Here is a 19,671-nt window from a genome sequence, read left to right on the forward strand (position 1 = left end):
GTCTATATATTGTGAATACAAATATATTATAGAATGGTTTGGGTTGGAAGGGACCTTAAAGATCATCTTGTTGGAGGGACACCTTCCACTAGCCCAGGCATACGCACCACTGTAGCCATGGCTTCTAAAAATTTCCTGAAAGATCATAACTTTAACATTATTTTTTAAGTTCTTGTGCTTCACATCACTGTAAAACTCACTTTATATCCATGATATATCCACAGCAAGGTTTGGTCCTTTAAGGACATAGCAGTGTGTATCTTCACCTCAGGTCATGAAACAGAGATCAAAATCAGAACAGGCTGAGATCAGAGCACAGCAGATTCCTGGAGATGAGAGAATCTGATGTAACAATTGAGATACTTTGGCCTGGGAAATGGTTGTGTGCCCAATCTTTTTCATTATTATTATTTTTGTCTCATTCTATATTGTTTCCTCTTCCTGGAGCGAGGGCCCTGTGCTTGCCCTGAGCTTCACCCTCTGCAGGAGAAACTCTGGACACAAATCACTGAAATTAGAGGTGATGGAGCACAGTTCAAGAACTGCCACAAGAGCTATAGTGGGAGAGAAAATTAAACCTGCAGTTTACATGGTCTGGTCTAAAAATGAGCTGGAAAAACCGTGCTGGAGCGAGTTCCAGTGGGAAGAGTTCAAGAAAATTATCTCTGTGTTAGAAAACCACACACAGTTTATTGTGTCATGAGCACGTTCCAAGAAGGTTTAACCCACAGGTGAAATAGTTCACTCAACAACACAGACTCTTGACTTAGTGCAGTGGAAACATCGGAAAATCAGTGTGGCACCTCTCGGGAGTATTCTGTGAGTTCACAAGACATGATGTTTTAGGTTTTAAAGGAGAAAAATGACTGGCTCATCAATATTCCTGCTCTTGGATGTGCAGTGGTTGCTGTGCAACAGCGGGAATGTTGATCAAACTGGATGTGGATGTCATGGACTGGCACCTCCCGAGCAGAGAATATAAATTCCTTGTGTCAATATTGCTCTGAAACAGTCCTTTTATTCTTAATAGAGCCTCTTGTATATCTATATATCTATATAACCTTTATTTTCTTTATTTAACCACTGGGAATGAGAAGGGGAGGAAAAGAGGAGATGAGAGGGCTGTAATTTTAAGGGGCACTTGATTCATAAAATGGGGTTTATGATTCCCAGAAATAGCTTGGGAAGCTCATGAAACCTCAACCCTCCCAGGATTCCCCCATCTTCTTTTTCAGTGATTAAGGGTTTTTTTATTATTTTTTGCTTGTAGTGAAACACATGTGGGTTTTTTAATAAAATAGATCTTTATGCAGTGGCTCTGCGTGGCTGGATGTCACCATGGTCCCTTCAATGAGAAAACACGTAGCCACTGGCCAGCATCCAGGAGAGACCTGGCCAGCTGTGTGACTGTGCATTTCAGAGAGTAACAGAGAAATTTTGGCCATAGAAGTTAAAATTTATAGAAGAAAAAAAGCCAATAAAGAGGCAAGAGCAGATTCATCCTGAGACTGAGCTCCCAGCCCACAGAACCCAAGGCTCTGCCCCCAGGAGGGTGCCAGGCTTGACCCCAAGAATCTTGGAGGTGTGTTCTTTTCCAGTCCTGTACCATATTTTTGGCTGTCACAGAAACTCCCTCCCTGCTGTTCAGTGATGATGGAAATTTTGGATGAGTACTGAACACAATTCCCATGAGTTTTGGTGCAGGATCTTTTATAACCCCACTGTGTGTTGGTACAACAGCTTGTACCTGTGGCCTGTAGGATCTTAGACACAAACTCGAAGTGGGATATTCCATGTGGAGGCCAATATAAATATATTTGGGAAGAAAAAACCCACGTGGTGCAGAGTTGGAGTGTGAGTGGCTGATGCTGACAGAAACCATGTCACATCCTGCTGCATTACTTCATCCCAGTGAAAATAATACTCCCTCAGTTTTGCCAGAGGCTGCGAGTCAGGTTATCTGCTGTGAGCATGTCAGGGTGGAATGGGAATGTTTCCAGGGAAAGCTGGCCTTGTCCTCTTCACTTTGGTCTTTGATCTGGGGCACACTTATCTGTTATGCCACTGTCTCACCTTTTCCCTGGTTCTGATTATTCTGCTGCAGTTTGCTCTGGGACATTCCTGTGGCATCACAGACAGTGAGGTGGTTGCTGAGGCACCAGGGTGTACAGGTTTTTGGGAGTCAAGCTCTTGGACTTTCCTGAGTGAACAAAAAGAAATAAAACCTCTGGGTAATTGTAGTACAGAATTTAGGAAACCATATTTGTGTCTTGTATTAAAGGAATTGGCTCCTATTTTGGTGTATTTTATCTACCTCAGGGTACTTATGTAGCTAAATATACCCATAATCTGGGAATCCCAGGGTCCTTTGCCTCTTTACCTTCTCTTATCTCCCAGAATTCATGTGGGAAACTGAGCCAAAGTGAGATTAAAGGTGTGTTTCTGTGGCCTGGAGTGGAGTTGTTTGTGCTTCTTCAGATGCAGCTGAAGTGCCACTGGTCACTTTGGCTGGGTTTGACATCCTGGGGCGATGGGCCCAAACTACTGCATGAGTGGCCTGTAACAAAATAAAGGGTAGAATCATGGAATGGTTTGATTTGGGTTGGAAGGGACCTTAAAGCTCATCTTGTTCCATCCAGGACACCTTCCACTATCCCACATCGCTCCAAGCACTGTCCCACCTGGCCTTGGACACTTTCAGGGATGGGGCAGCCACAGCTTCTCTGGGCAACCTGTGCCAGGGCCTCACCATGTTCACAGAATTTCTTCCCAAAATCCAGCTGTTCTTTGCTGTGGCCCTGCACCATCCACATTTCCATGTGAGCAATGCTGCAAACACCGAAATTCTTTGCCATGTAGCTCTTACTAATAAAGTGGCTTAAATTGTATTTTGTTATGCTGGTAAGTCTGTAGAAAAGAAACTGGCCTGTGGCTTGGGGAAAGATTGACCTTAGAAAGTGCTTTTGACTTTTAAAAGGGTATCTGATAAATATTTTTGCAGATTTTAGCTGAAGTGTTCCCTTATCTGCCTGCAGTGCAAACAGAAAGCCCTTCTGTCTGCATGTGGCACTGTATGGCACAGTGTGGAGGCAGAGTTGTATTATCTGAAAACAAATGAATTACAGCCACGTCAATATTTTTTTAAGTGGGGAGGGAGAAGGGACTGAGGTACATTATGACTTGGATATGGGGAGCCAGATTTCCCTAATGCATTTCAGTAACACAAAGGAAAAGACAATGTGCTATTTAAGAACTGGATTTGTTTTCCTTCTGTGCAGGATCACCCATAGCAACTACATATGTGGATAAATGTTTGGTATAGAAATGGCCCTTGTGGAATGCTCCAGTCAGTATTTGAAGGGTATTTGGACTTCTGTTTTTTTGAGATTTTAATACAAGCAGTTGCATAGTCAGTAACCCCTGATGTGGCACATGGGATTTGTGGCAAGACCCTGAGAGATTGGGGGAGTTTAGTGCTGAGGGTAACACTGAAAAATGCATTTATATTGTCATTATGTCAAGACTTTGCTGCCTTTATTTATATATCAAGACCTTATTGCCATTTTTAACACTGTGGGTGTAGGAACTTTTCAAATCCCACTCAGGATCCTGGTTACTGGTTGGACTCGATGATCTTGGAAGTCTTTTCCAACCTTTAGGATTCTAAGTGGGCTGATACTTAAAGTACAGATAGAGGATAGAGTTTCCTTTCTCTAACTGGATATCTCAGTTATCAGTGTTTCTAGAACACTAAAGAAATCCTGTAATTATATAATTTGACATGAGTTACAGACTGTATGTGTATTTTTCTGGTTTATTTAAAAAGGAGCAAAACAAGGATCATTATGAAGTTTCTCACATTGAAAAAGGAGGGAAAAAAATCAGGAAAGGCTGAAAAGTTGCATTGCTTCTGCTGATCATCTCCTTCATGGAGATATTCTTCAACTGTTGTAAAAAATAATATTATTTTCTCAGAAAATTCTCAGCACGTTCTCACTTGAAGCGAGGAAGACACTGGCTCTGCTTCAGAGCAGAGGTAGAACCTGGTTTTCCCATACTTCATGTGGTCGTTCCAGGTAACAACTATTTTGAAGCCAACCCAAAAATTCCTTGTGGAGCTGCTAAAACACTGCAGCAACCATTTGGGCCAAACCACTGGGTTTGTGTGAAACATTCCAGTTTTCATGTTTGTTCTTTAAGACAATTTTGATCAAAAAATTTTCATTTAACTCTAATCATAAGGGCATTTTTGAGGGTCTTAGACAGATTTTTTGGAGCCCAAAGGCTGTGAGAAAAGATGTGACAATATTACAGTAACAATGAATTTCACCCATCCTGGCCTGGGTCGGGTTTCAGTCCTGTGAACAGAGCTTGGCTTTGTGCTGCTGATTTTGGAAAGGACTTGTCCTGAATGTGTGTTTTGTCCTCAAATGAAAAAGTGATGGTTTAGAGTGTCCCTGATTTATATGGGATTAGACCTGATTTATGTTATGCTCAAGACACCACCAAATCTTAAAGTTTCTGGCAGAGATCATTGATCTCTTGTTTTATTTGTATATTTATACAACCCAGTACCTTCTTCAATGGCTCCTCACCAAAGAGTTGCTAAAGTAGAGATGAGTGCTGTTATTCTGGGGACAAGGGTCATATTTTACAGTGTAAAATACATCCCAATCCCAGGCTTTTGGAGCTTTCTCTTCTATTTTGGAGGGTTGCTGATCTATCTTAAGTTAAAAAGTAAAACACAACAAAAAGTAAAGGTCTGGAAACCAACTTCCTTGATTTCACAGTCACCCCAAGACTTTGGTGTTGCAGGAGAACACATTGCTGGATTTTCTCTGGTCCCCATTAGCACTATTGTCCAGTGTGTTACTTCTGGGGAGGAGTTGTAAAGGTCTCTGGAGGGAAATAATTCTCTAACCTGTGTCATGTATTTATGGTATAAAGTGATTTCTAGCTGTCTTGGAATGAGTTAAATGCAATTAAGTCAGAAAACTGTCTGGTGAAATTGTGACTCAGTTGTCTTTATTAGGATTTTCTGAAAGAAAATTGAACTTCTCTCACACAGAGCAAGTGTGTTTCAGAGTCCTCTGTGGTCTTGTTTTACTTCAAAACCTGCAGCATCTGGTGGCCCAATGTTGTTCTTGTGTTTTTCTGGAGTTGGGAATTGGTGTGTGTAAGGGGTGGAATAAAGAACCAGTCACACGTTTCAGAAGCCAGTTAATGTCTGAGATCATCTCTGAGGTACAGGAGGTTCCCCTGTGCTGTAAAGCCTTTAATTAGAAGGGAAATCCTATTTAAAGGCCCATAATGTTTCTGTGGTCGCAATAAAACATCTTGTGTAATCGGGTAATAAAATCTCAGTGGGCAAATCTCAATCTCATTCTCATTTTGTTCTTTTGCTTCAGTGCCCAGCTGTTGTTGATATTCCTTAAGCAAATCCTACTCCTTGCAGTTTGTGCTGATGGGGAACCAAGGAAAAGAAGAGCAATGAGGGATGTGTCAGATCCTAATGGCTCAGCTCTGGGCACAACTTCAAGCAGGTTTTTGGTTTATCTGCCAGCCTGGCTTTTCAGTGGGCTGAAAACAGAATTAAGATGAAATATTTGAAACGTTACAGTAGTGCAAGCTCTGGTTGCTTGTGGCAGGAATTATTCAAGAGAACAAAAACTGGTAATAATAATAACAGTTGCAGTCTTGCAAACAAAGTGTGGGTCCTGGCAGGGGAGGCAGCGGCTGTGGCTCCATGGGATGGGGTGGTTTCCTGTCCTGGGCTCTCTTTCACCCACATGAAAAGTCATCTCTGTGTATATGTAACCCCCTTCTTCCCACAACTCCTTTCCCATGGGCAGTTTAGGCTTCTCCTCCCCCTTCAAATGGACTCAGTGCCGAGCCTTTGATTTTTTCCCTGGTGAGACATTCCAAGGCTGAGATCCAGAGCCGTGTGCTGGAGCACTGCTTGTCCCTCAGCTGGGAGCTGGGCTGCAGAACTTCCTTCCTTCAGAGAATCACAGAACCCCAGAGTGCTTGGGTTGGAAGGGACCTTAAAGGTAATCTCATCCCACCCCCTGCCATGAGCAGGGACACCTTCCACTATCCCACATTGCTCCAACCTGGCCTTGGACACTTCCAGGGATGGGGCAGCCACAGCTTCTCTGGGCAGCCTGTGCCAGGGCCTCACCACCTTCACAGGGAAGAATTCCTTCCCAACATCCAACCTAAACCTACTCTTTTTTTATTTGAATCCATTTCCCTTAATCCCCTCTTTGTACCTTTAGATCTTCTGATAAATGTTTCAGTGATTGTGAGGTGTTTCTCCTTTGACTCTGGATAATGTCCCACCTCCCTTGGCCTTGGTGTCCTGCTGGGAGCCAGCTCCTCCTCTCCCAGGGGAGGATGAGTGGGGGCATGCTTAAAGGGGTCTGTCTTGTGAAAAACACTTGAAAGTCAGCAATTAAAAGGGACATCTTTGGCAGTCATGTAATCATCCAGTGTCAAGGGTGTTGTGAGCCCCATGATGAGGGAGCTGGGAAAGCCCACATGAAACTGGAAGGAACAACCCTCATTCCTTCATGAAAGGACATGTCAGTCATCCCAAGCTCAACTTAAGAGTTTACTCCAGGCTTCCACAGCCTGTAGGAGAACCAGTGTTGGGGCAAGTGTTTATTCAGTCAAGTAAAAAGATTAAATTTGGGAATAACTCTGTATTGACCCAAGGTGTTTCCATTACCGCAACACGGTGTAAAACCTTGGCAATGAGCTTTCCTATAAGGATAACATCACTGCTCAGTCAACCTGTGTGGAGTTACTACTCACTCCCAGTCTGTGTAACTTCATCACACAGTCATTAAGTGCCAGGGAGAAGATTATAAGGTGTTACATTATTTATCCTGATAATTGAAACCACTCCTGACGTTTCAGCTTTGGCCGTTCAAAGCAATAACCCTTCGACTTCAAATACCGGGAAGGGAGTTAATCAGGGATTTCTGAATGTGTCAAGTTTATTGATCTTGTTAACAGGAAAATACGTGTGGTTACCTGGGTGAGGAAGGAAAGCAGTTATCATCTGAGCTGGAATTGGTTGGGTGCTGTCATTGATGCCTGAGACAACAAAGATCAGTGTTAAACAAAAATTAATGGCAAATGTTTCCCTGCCTTAGTTTTCCAGCCAAATTTCTTGTGTGGGTAAATTTACCTTAAACAAATAAATTTCCTCTCAGTCCTGATTTTGCTGGAGGTGAACGGGCACATTCTTTTACCACAGTGTGCCCAGCAATTAGCACCAAGAACACTTTGCAAACCAATCCCCTTTCAAGGTTCACAGCTCATTTAGAGATTGGGAGGTTTTAGAGGTGAGGAGTCCCCACTAGAGAGGCCGTAGGGTGTGTCATGTTCCAAATCTGGTGGGTTTGAATTAACTAGAGCACATACTTGGGGGAAAAAAGTGTCATGTTGATTTTACCTGTCTTTAACTTCTGAACATACTTGTGCAAATGCCTCTAGAAGGTTCTAAATATACAGCCACTGTTATCTTTACGACCCAGCTCTTGACTTCACCAAAGCCAAAGTGCAACTGAGAGGTCTCTTTTCTGTAGCTTCCTGGGAATTGCTCCCAGCTCTGTTACCACGTCAAATCCTGGCTTGTTTGGGCTTCATTTCAGCCATTCCACTGTTTTGTCTTGGATATATAAAGTCAGCAGATTTGGAGCCACTTGGTTCTCCTCAGGATGTGTGTGAGTACCAACAGTGCAGGGGCTGCACGATCGGTGTGAAGAGCTCATGGAGATGTTCTCTTTCACAATTCCTGGATGGAAGCTGCCTTGACCTGCCTATGTTTGAAAGATTTGCCTTTAGTAGGTGCTTTCTAAGGCCTTCTTTAGCTGCTTTTGGAGTAGAAACTCTTTTGTTGTATTTATATGACAAATAAAGAAATCCCTTTAATTTTGTGTCATTGGTGACAGTTCAGCCACTTCCATCTTGAGACACACAAATACCAGTTATAGCAGAAACTCTTAATCTTGGACTTACAAGAATCATAAAGCCTCTTCTGCACTGTTTGGAGCTATGATGAGGAGCTGTGACTGTGTCAGTCTGATCCCAGCTGTATGAGGATGAACCCAGACTCACTCCATGGGTTTCTGTGGAGCAGCTCTGTATTTTACCCCAGTGGGAGTAAGACAGGACTGTTAGTCTTGGCCTATAAGACAATTTTATGACACAGAACAGGCAATCGTGGTCTTGCCAAAATGAAGTTCCTTGGCAGGATAGAAGGAGCAGTGGTGTGGAAATACCAGGATTTCCCTTGATTTTTGACTCACACACGATGCACAAATTGCTTTGCTACATGGATTGTGCCTTTTAAATGATGTTTGGCTTAATCCTCATTTGATTGTTTTATGCAGTTGTAAAATACATGTTTTCTATGACAAGCCCATGATAAAAGCGAGTATTGATATGAACCAGCATTTCACCTACTCCGAGATAAAAATATTAATAAAGTACAACTGCCAGAACAGTCTTTATTAAAACAAGGTTCTAGAAACAGTTGTTATCTTAAATAATATTTTTCTAGTGAGGGAATGTGTTAATATCATGCATTTCATGCATTTAAGCTTATCAATACCAATTAATTTCAGATTTACAGCTGAAATGTTGGTGTCACAGCTCAGCCAGCCATTCCATGTAGGAAGTCTGGCAGACAACAGTCCCCTGAATATAATTTGCATCAAAGTACCCAAGTAATCCTGTGTAAAATGTCTTAGAAATTTGTGAGCCATTCACAGTGGCAAGTTAACATAATTGCTTAACATAATGCAAAATTCAATGGAATTACTATTCTCAATTGCTGACTCATTGGAATAATTTAAAAAAAAAAAACTAAATAAAGCAATTGGGATAATTCGATGTGTTGGTAAATATCAATAAATTACATATCCTAAAATTTAGGCAGGTCCAGAAAAAAATGGACCTTTCTACCACATGAATCAAAAAATGTGGTGCTTGTTATGGGGATTGGAAAGTGATTTTTTCCCCTTCAATACCAATTATTGGCTGTAAATGAGCTGCAAAGGGATGTTATTTTACAAACACCTCACTGCAAAGAAATTGGGGTTTTCTTCGAATGGCTTAGAGAAATTATTTAAACTTGTAGAGTTTTGAAGGGGTTGGCTTTGCAAAAATAGATGGTTTCATCTTTATTTACCACAACAAAAAAAGAAAAAGAGGTTAAAATGTCCTTAATAATTCCTTTAATGCTGCTGCCAGAAAATAGGCAGGAAGATGTGTTGCAACATATTCACTCTTTGGGGATAGCAGCAGGAAAAAGCGGTGTCTGCTTTTTTTTTTTTTTCCCAGAAACTAAAGTTTTAGAAGGGATTTGGCCCATTTCTGAGCAGAAAACTGCCATTTTTACACAGCAGGATGTGTAAAAGCAGGATTTTTAAAAGCAGGATTTCCAGAATTTAGGGCTTGGCATCCTTCTGAAGGCTGACCAAAATATGAATGTTTGGGCCCTAAATTCTGAATATTACAGCCCAGCATTCTGCAATAGGGCTGCTTTGGTCCCAAGGTGGGTTCTGAAGTGTGGTCTGTGCAGCCTTCAGAGAGAGGTAAAATGCTTTTAAAGAAAACAAAGAGGTTCTCCCTGCCTTATCCGGTTACCACCAAGGAATGAAGGCACAACTCTTCATTTCCACTGGAGCGTATTGTCACTCATGTTTGTTGTCTTAAGAATGAGTTTCTTATCTACAAAACGATCTTTTTCACCAGCCATTCCCAGTTTAATCTGACTCCTGATGCCCTTTAGAGCAGACTGGCTGTTCCCAGCTGAGGAGCCGCTATTTATGTGTCTCTGTCAGGAGCACAATTTATGACAGACCTGCGAGTTCTGTGGACTTGAGATGTTTTCACAGTTGTTAGACCTGACCAGTTATTTCAGTCAGACCAACTGCTTAAATCGGGTTTGGATTTACCCCCAGCCCAAGGTGGAGGTTGATGCTCATAAACCCAGCAACCCCCAGCAGAGGAAAATGCCCTGTTCCCGCCTTGACATCATTCCTAGGAAGGTTGGTTGGAAAAATACACTCCCTTTTTTAAAGGAGTCTGGAATTCTATAGAGTCATAAGACTGTTATGTTGGAAAAGCCCTCTAAGGTCATCAGGTCAACCATCCCCCAGCCAAGGCCACCACTAACCCATGTCCCCAAGTGCCACATCCACACGGCTTTTAAATCCCTTCAGGGATGGGAACTCCACCACTTCCTTCTTCCAGGACTGGACAACCCTTTCCATGAAAAAATTTTGCCTAATATCCAATTTTGGCCCAACTTGAGGCTGTTTCCTCTCATCCTGTCCCTTGTTCCCTGGGAACAGAGCCCAACTCCCACCTGGCTCCACCCTCCTGTCAGGGAGATCTTTTTGTCTGTGAAATAAAAAGACAAGTAAAACACTAATTTTTGTAAGTTTGGGCTCATGGTAGTTACTGTTATTTTTATAGTAATTGTGGGCTCTGGTAGTTATTGATGGGTGCAAATTTTTGGTCAAATAATAGTTTAACCAAGCTAAAGTTATACATATTATTTTTAATTAACTTGTGCCCAGGCATGTGTTTCACTTTGAATTCAAGTGTCACATTTGGGAAGTCTGTTTCTCATCATGCTTAAGGTTAAAATATTAGGTCACCAGAAGAAAGAACTATTTGAGGCACATAAGACAAATTAAATGTTAGAAGGAAGGAGAGGGGAGGGAGGAACAGAAATAAAGCTGTGACTTCAGAAAATAAGGTAAAGCGGGAAAGAGTTGGTGAGGGATGAAGTGGGCTGCAGAAGGTCTGAAACTCATTTTGTAGTGTTCAAAATTACAGTTTTTGTGTCAGTTTGGAACAGTTCAAAGCTGTACTTGCAGTGTCCTGAGGCCCAGGAAGAAGCAGGATGTTGCTTTCTGGAAGAACTCCTTCCAAAGCAAAGAACAGTCTGCAGTAGTTTTAACCAGATCTCTGGAGGATAGGAAGTTTGGATGTTCTTCCATTGGAGAGAAAGAAAAAAAATGCATTGAATGGAAAAATAGCATGAAAATAAATATAATTGATATAACAAATAATAAAGATAATATTAATAGAGTTTTACTATATCTACATATTCAAAGATGTAAAGTTGTCCAAATTATATGGTGTAAAGATGTTTGCATCTTGCTAAGAGCAACTTTAGAACATTAATCCTTTTATGTTTCCTTATACTACACTCACCCTTTTGATGTCAGGTGCCTTTTTTCCCTGGAATTAATACTATTTCAATCAAAAATGAGTATCACAGAAGCTGAGAGAACACTTGGGAATACCCACATTTCAATAAATGTGTCATTTAGGTTCAGATTAAATTGTAGAAGCATATAATCTCGTACAGTGTAAAATATTTTTTAAAAGGTTTCAGCAAGTCAGTGAATTTGTCATCTTTTTTAACAGTATTTCCTCTCTCTCCTCTGCCTATCTTGTTTAGTGTCCAAGGTGCAGGACATGGATGTGGATGGGATATGCTCCAGTCCCATCCATCCTCTCCCAAGGCCCATCAGCCCAACGTCCCTGGGGGGCCAAGGGCTCTGCTATCACTGAGGGCAGAGCTGATTTATGGGGTGAAGCTGATGGTCATTCCATCAAAACCTCCTTATCTGGAGCCTGATGCCCGATGAGAGGTGGATAAGGACCGTGTGTGCGAGATCCCTGCAGCCCCAGGGGGGAATCCAGGAGGAGGGAGTGTGTTTTCCTGGGCAGCACAAAGGTTTGATAGAGGAGGCAGAATTTAGTGCCTGGAATCTTACCCTGCTTGACTGCTCTTCAAAAACATCTCAAGAGTTTTTTTCCCTCTGCATCCAAAAACTTGGAGGAGCCGACCTTCCAAAGGTAGCCTTAAAATAGCTTTGTCAAATCAAACATAAGTGTGGGGAGTTTCCTGCCATTTCCGGAACTCTTAGGGGATGATTTGCAGTTCATCTTGAATAATGATGTAAGAAATGTGCCAGGAAAGATCCAAGTGCTTGTCCAGGGTTGTTCCCTAACCAGCTGCAGCTGCTGAGCGGGCACAGCACCCTCTCCTGCAGGGAATGCCCCTCGGCTTTGCAGGAATTTTCTTAGCAAAGAGATAATTGAAGTGTTTAGGAGGAGAAAACTAGTGAATCTCAGCGCTCATTTAATTTTGATCAGTATTTATATCAAATATTTAGAACTCAACTCCCCTTAAAGCAACACCCTCTGTAATCCTGGGTTTAAGTTGGAAATTTGGAGGTACATGACTTGGTGTTAGGCAGGACTCTTTGGAGCAACTCTGGAAAAAACACAGAAGTACCCCTCTGATCCCTGTGGATCCCTGGATGAGCCAGGATGTCGGGACCTGAGCTCTGCTCACACTTCTGACCTGCACTCCTGGTTTTCCCTGGAGAGAAGAGTATAAAGCACTTGGTTGTGTAAAATTGAGCTTTTCATTCTTGTCATTATTATTTTCTAGGCAGCTCTTGCCTCCCAAAATGAGTTGTTCTGATAGAGACACTAGAACTTCCTTAGGATGCCAAAGAAAAACAGGCAGTATTTGCTTGGGATTGTCCTTGCCAAGGGATTCATTGCAAGAGAGATGTATTTTATGGAGCTCCCAGGGCTGTGAATGCTGCCAGGCTGCCAGGACGGGGTTATCCAGCCCTGAGAAATGCTCAGACTGATATGTTTGAGGAACTGTAGGATTTGGAGGGGATCAGGAAATTTCATCTGTCCCGGTTTTAGTGTAGAATGGCCCAAATGGCCTCAGCTCTGGGTTGGGCCGCCTTGTGCCAACTCGTGTTCTAATCTCTTCAAAACAGCATCCCAAACCCACAGTAATTTTGGATGCTTTATCCATCATGTAAAGCAGACATCAGTCTGGAATGTGAGGTAACAACTAATTAAAGTAGTTACTGAGGCAGATCATATTTGCATATTGATATTTTTTAATCACAGAGTCCTAAAGTGGTTTGGGTTGGGAGGGGCCTTCAAGCTCATCTCATTCCAACCCCTTGCCATGGGCAGGGCACCTTCCACTAGACCAGGTAATTATTATTGTTGTTGTTGTTGTTGTTATTGTTATTATTATTATTATTATTATTATTATTATCCAGTGGTGCTCATAATGATATCAAAGGACACCATTAGGAATTTTTTACTTTATACCCCTGCTTTCTTAGTGAACCCTTTCACCCCTGTGACTTTAAAGGGGTGTCAAACAGCAATAGTTTATATTACCCAGAACTTTCCCTTAAGGTACACAGTGACGTGGAAGTCTGGGCAGTTCTTTTTGCAAAGCCCTCACGTTGCTGGGATATTATTATGAACCAGAGCCAATATATTCCCATTTTCAAAGCAAGGCACAAGCTTTTTGCTCTTTGGAAAGTATGAGAGAATATTATTCATCTGTTTGCTTTAAGGGATATCTGCCAAGCGAAAACCCTTTCATTTGATTCTGTGTGAAGCTGGAACACAAGTATGGAACAAAATCTAATTTATTTAACAATGTAAGAATAATTTATGCAGCATGAATGGGGATGCATTGGTTATATGTAATCATAAAAATAATTTATTGACACACCTTTTAATTAATGGCAGAGTTTTCTAGAGTGTGTTTCTTCTCTCTGTGCTGTCACCTCTCAGCATCGGTTAGGAACAAAACTGCCCTGAAGTTACAACCCCCATAACCCACGTTTAGGTTGTAAATTTGGAGTAATTTTGGTGTTAGGCAGGACTCTTTGGATGCAGCTCTGGAGAGGGCACAGGAGTGTCCTTCTGATCCCTGTGATGTACCGGGGTGTCAGGACCTGAGCTCTGCTCACACTTCTGTCCTGCACTCCTGATTTTCCCTGGAAGAGAAGAGTGTAAAGCCCATGGTTGTCTGAACTAGACAACATTGGCTGCCTTTTCCCATCAGTCCATTTCCCATCAGGACTCTGCTGTTGGATATAAATTATTTAGATTAACAGCTCTGACTAGTTCAGTGCTATGGTACTTTGGGGTTTTATAAGCAAGACAAAATGCCTTTCACTTTGCAAGTGAAAAAAATGTCTGGAGAGTCTTCACACAGAACCAAAGCTTTTCCATCTCCACTTGGTAGATAATGGAGATAATACAGCATTTATTTGCTTTTGCTCTTCAGATTGGATCATGTCCACAAACCAGCCTGGCTCTGCACACACACCTTAATCCCTGCTGGCTTTAAGGCATCTTCCAGTGCCACTGGGCCGTAGGATGTCCTTTCTGTGGCTGATTTTGTTAACCCCTCACATTCCTCTATTTACATTGCTGTCACTTAGAGATTTACTTACCAAAATAATGGTGATCCCACCTAACCAACCTGCTGACAGACCCGAGTGGGAGCTTGAGTTCTGGCAGGATGGTGTTGAACAGGGATCAGAAGGGAGGACAATACCCTTGATACTCAAAGCATTTGGGACTTTGTCTTGCCTTGTCCTATTCATTCATTTGTCCTTTTTTGCTCAAGGTATCAAAATTAGGCCTGTATTCATGATTCTTTCTTGTTGGGTACTCACTCAAATCCTTCTTAAAGCAAAAAGGGGAGAAAAGACAAAAAGAAAGAGAGAAAGAGGAAGGGAGGGAGGGAAGGAAGGGAGGGAGAAAAAGAAAAGAGAGAGAATCGATGGGGTGTGGTAGAAATGACCACACAATTACACCATCTTTGGAGTATGTATTTTTAATATGTTGGATTGCAAAAATAAATAAACATGATCTCACAAGGTTCAGTTTTTCTGTTAATATGTTAAAGCCTGGTTACAAACTTTTTGCTAAGCTAAGTTCTAGTTCCTGCCATGGGCAGGGATGCCACTTTCTATTCCAGGTTACCCCAAGCCCTGTCCAACCTGGCCTTGGACACTTCCTGGGATGGGATGGGGCAGCCACTGCTTCTCTGGGCAGCAGATCTCTCCTGACATGGCCTTGTCACTGCCTCCTCTGGGATCCCAGTGCAAACTCAGAGGTTTTGGGTGCGGACTCAGTCTTCTGTAAATTTTGTGCAATCAGATACTCAAAGACACCTGAGAATGGTGTAAATTTAATCCTCTGTTCTGTTATTCCATGAAGCCAGAAGTGTTGTCACAGGGGGAACTGCAGTGGGATCTGAGAGCAATGGACAAGCTCCAAGGGAAACATCAAGGCTAGAAATATTTAAAGCATCAAACAGAAAACAGAGTGGAAATCAAATCTTATAAGAAATAATCTTAAAGCCCTACAGTGCTGTATCAGCTGTTGATCATTAAGATCCAGCACTTTCTTCTGTCTTCTGTAGCCTTCACTGAACGGTCTCCAGGGCTTTGAGGGGTGCAAGTGTAAGTCAGTTGAGGGGCAACACCCAGACCCCAGAAGCTGCACTGTGATTAGGCTGGAATTGTTCCTACAAGCTGGCATCCCTGGTTTTGACCTGCTGACTGCTGTCCTCTCTACTTGAGCCAGAATTTACTCAAGAGATTAAGTCCATCCACAGTCAGAAACCCCTCTGGGCTTGGATTGACTTCCATTTCATTAGGACTTAATCATTAGGACTTAAGCTTGTCTGTAGATGTTAACACAATAATTGCTGAATAAAACCTAATTTACATCTTGTTGGAGCCAAAGAGACCCTTCCTTTTGCTGTGGGAAGAAAAGGATCAGGACCCTGAAGCAGGTACACACTGGGGCAGGGATGCTGTGATTTGCTTACACAAAGCAGGTGGGGGATGCAAAAGATGGACATTGAAAGGAATCTGCAGCTCAGCCTTGATCCCAAAAAATTGATATCTGTGTTTAAAGCCAAAGCGGCTGCCTCTTGGCAGCAGGAGGTGGGGAAAATGTTTAAGCTGTGGGAGCCCCTGCATGCTTCTGTTTGCTGCATTTGGATGGGACATCTGGTGAGCAGAATCTGTCCGGTGGGAAAGGGTCTTGGAGAGCTGGTGATTGCTCCCCAGAACCAGTGTGTTGTGGGCAGTGGTGGTTCAGGGAGTGCCTGCTGGCAGCTGCACTGGCAGCAGCACTGACTCCAGGGAACAGCCCTGGGTACCCATCGAGGACCAAAGGGATGCACAGGGAGTCCTGAGATACTAAATCTAAATGTTTCCATCCTGAGCCATCTCATGGAAAACAGTGCAGGCATCAGGAAGACATCAGGAAGAGATGCAGAGGCAAGAGGGGATTTTGTGAGACCTTCGGCAGCTGACAAAGGGTGACACAGCAAGGGAGCCAGGGAGTGGCCTTTGTTCATTGATGACATTGTGCCAATAACTTCCCCACAGTGATGTGTTACTGGCCTGGATCAGGAGTCCTGATGTGGGAGCTGCTGTTCTGATGCACATTCCAGCCCAATACATCCCTTCTTTTATCACCATGACCCAAAGCTCTGGGAGCAGAGACCAGGGGACCACATTCTCTTGGGTCTCAGGGATCCTCCTGTCATACTTTGATGCTCTGGTTCCTTTCCTTTGATTTATCCTTCTGCCCCATTAAGGAGCTGATTTCCGAAACAATTCTAAGTAGTGCCTGCTCTGTAGGAGTTCCTAATCTCCTGTTTTCCCTCTGTGAATTCCCCTGGCACGCAGCCCCAGGGCAGAGGTGCTGGAATCCAGGCCCTTCATTTTAAATCTTCACCTTCTGAGGTAATCTGCAAAATCCTGCTCCTCAGGGCATTCGCATCCAGGTAAACTGGTGTCCCAGCTCACTCCTAATCCTTGCTGTGTGCAGCTATTGCAGTTAAACCTCCTTCTGTTCAAAGGTGAGCCTTTGTGTAGTCCCTGAGTTAAATTCCATAATAAATTTAGCCTGGAGAAAATAATAAATGAATAATAAATGAATAATTAATTATATCCTATTGGGGGATTTGGTGGATGTGGTTTGTGTCCCTGGTTACATCTCAGAGTATCTTTGTTGGCTGAATACAACACATTAACTGAGGCATCTCAACCCACCATCGGGCTGTTAATGATGAGTTTAATTGGCAGTTAAAGGTTGTGCTTTTGCAATCAGTTTCCAGTGTACTTGGGAACATCTTGGGAACATCATCCAATGAAGCCTGGCCCCCTTCCCATTGATTTCTCAATTGTAAGATGCCTATGGAAGGAGGTTTCCATCTCTCCCATCCCTCTTTCCCACCCCGCTGTCTTCACACTCATAAATTACTGTGGTTAATTCCTGGTGTTTGACTTCTCCCTGTGAACTGGAAAGCGACGCTGTGGGAATCCCGCAGGCTGCTCTGGAGCTGGTAGCTCGGGAGTGCTGGGAGATGTCTGGGGTGTCCTGGAAGGCAAGCCTAGCCCTTCTTCTCACTAATCCCATTAGCTGGTCCTGGCTGCTGTGACAGGGACCAGCCGCTGGCTCTGTGAGCCACGCACACAATGAATGGGCCACTTCAAAGAGGATAAATGGAATTTGCATTTCCAAGCTCTCACAGCCAAAATCTTCAGGAGGGGATGAAAGTGCCTTTTGTTAAACTTAATGGCAGAGTTGATTAAAAAAGCTCTGATTTTTCCCTATTAAGGCATAGGGTGATTCCACTGTTCAGCTTTTGGCATCTGGGGGAGGATGAATTCTGCAAAAAAAAAAAAAGCACACAAAGAAAGTAACCTGTTGCCTCCCCAGCTGTCATCATACTTAGGGATATTCCAGTATCCTTTATCCAATTTTGAGAGCCATATAGGAGCTGTCTGGGGTGGATGTGAATAACAAAGAAATTATCAGCAAATTTTCATTAGGCATCTCCTTTTGCCGAGACCTCAGCAGAGCCTGGGTGTCTGCCCAGAAAATGGATCCCAAATATCTCAATGCAGAATGCCTCCACCTGGATTCTCAAAGCAAGGAAGTAAAAGGGCTGATTCATGCACCTCAAAACAGCCCTAAAACCCTCCATTGAGTGCCAGCACAGAGCTGTGGATTATCTGTTCAAAATAACCAGGTCTTCAGAGGTTTAGTAATTTCCTTTCTTTGCTTTGTTTGAAGAATATTGGCAAATAATTTCACATCTGGATTTATGTATTAAAGGTCTCCTATATTGCCTAAAACAAAGCACCTAATGAAAGAAATGTGTCCATTTAACTCCTGTCTTAGCCTTGGTTCTGTTTCATCACTAAATGTTACCACACACTGAAGGTTGAGGGAACATTTCCTATTTCAAGGGCATCAGTGCTGGGAGAGTTTACATTTTCTATACACACTTTAAATTCTGTCTCTGCCAGCATCACTCTTCCTGCCGTATTTATCAATATGAAGTGCAAGTTTGGTTCAAAAATAGAAAACAATGTGTTAGCTGCTTTAAATAAACATAAATATTTTTTTTTCAGGCAGTTTATGGTTCTTTTCTAATCAAGACTGGGTGTATTCTTGAGTAGAACATGAATGTATATTTTGGCTGAGCTGAAATGCCACTAATACTTTTTACCAGACCAATGAAGATTTTTTAAAATAATAAATATTCAAGATCTTGTTGAATATAAGGAAATAATCCTTATTATTTTCAGCATTTCACAAAGAGTTTTCAATATCTCACAAAGAGTTTTCAATATCTCGCAAATGAACCTAAAGTTAATAGAAGGAAATAATCCTCATCTTCACTTTGGGGTGGTTGGTGAGACACTAAAAACTACCTGCAGCAGTGTGGGAATGTTTGAATGTTAAACTCTCCAGGGCACAAAGCCCGTGCCAAGCAGTACCTAAAGACCAAATAATCCCTTATCCAAGATCCTTCCTGGAAGGGACGGCAGGTCCAGAACGAATCATGAGCACAAATCCTGGGAGCCCCTCGCCTTGGCCCCTCCCAATACAAGAGGCAGCTCCCTGGGGGGACATTTTGTTGCAGAGTTGCCTGTGAAATGTTTCAGCCCTTTGTGTTCCTGATTGATTTCAGGGATGAGTATGAAGAGGACGGGTTCTGCCAGCCCTACCGGGGCATCGCCTGCGCGCGGTTCATCGGCAACCGCACCATCTACATGGAGTCCTTGCACATGCAGGGGGAGATAGAGAACCAGATTACAGGTGGGTAAACAGCACATTGGCTTCTTCCCCACAGAGCTGTCTCTTCCCAAAAAGCTGCTAGAGTTTTATAAACAGCAATACCGTTTTTATTTGCACTTTATTCCCTCTTGCCATGAGCTTCACCCTGGACTCTACCTTGCATGGTGTCCGTGGAGGGAGTCACCTGGAGAGTGACGGTCTGAACAACTTTCATGCCTCTACTCCTCCAGATCCCCCAAACAACCTAAAAACTGATTTTTCAAGGAGAAGGGTCTGTGTATTTACAGCTTCTGGGAGGCTCATAGCCAGGCTGTTACCCAAACAGATTTTGTGCTGCTGTTACCCAAACAGATTTTGAAAGCCAAGGGAGATCAGAATTAGTTGATTTTATGTGGTTGAGATCATTTAGGTGCTGGAAAAGGCTGCATAAAAAATCCAGCAGGGAGTGTTCTTCCTTTGGATTTAGTAAAGAACCGGTTTTCAATGTTTTTGTGGGATATGTTGATGGGAAATTCAAAGAGAGGCCTCACAGATATCATGATACATCTATTCTTTTTAATATAATTTACTTCTGGCCAGGTCCCAGCCATGGTAATCATCTTCTCTATATTCAGATTTTCTCTTGCTGTCAGATTATCCCAAATTTCTCTTCTCCCCAGAATGTTCTTCCTTTGTCCC

General features: G+C 42.7%; 1 protein-coding gene across 5 annotated transcripts in view; it reads left to right on the forward strand.

Moving 5' to 3' along the window:
* The window catches only part of ROR1 (receptor tyrosine kinase like orphan receptor 1), a 146,855-nt gene that overhangs the window by 113,582 nt on the left and 13,602 nt on the right, over positions 1-19,671 (forward strand). For all 5 annotated transcript variants that reach the window (XM_032696573.1, XM_032696576.1, XM_032696575.1 and 2 more), the window contains one exon: positions 18,887-19,014. In XM_032696573.1, the coding sequence (XP_032552464.1) occupies positions 18,887-19,014 (128 nt within the window). The remainder of the gene's footprint in view (positions 1-18,886; positions 19,015-19,671) is intronic.

Source organism: Chiroxiphia lanceolata, chromosome 9 (assembly GCF_009829145.1).
Source record: "Chiroxiphia lanceolata isolate bChiLan1 chromosome 9, bChiLan1.pri, whole genome shotgun sequence".
Lineage (NCBI taxonomy): Eukaryota > Metazoa > Chordata > Aves > Passeriformes > Pipridae > Chiroxiphia > Chiroxiphia lanceolata.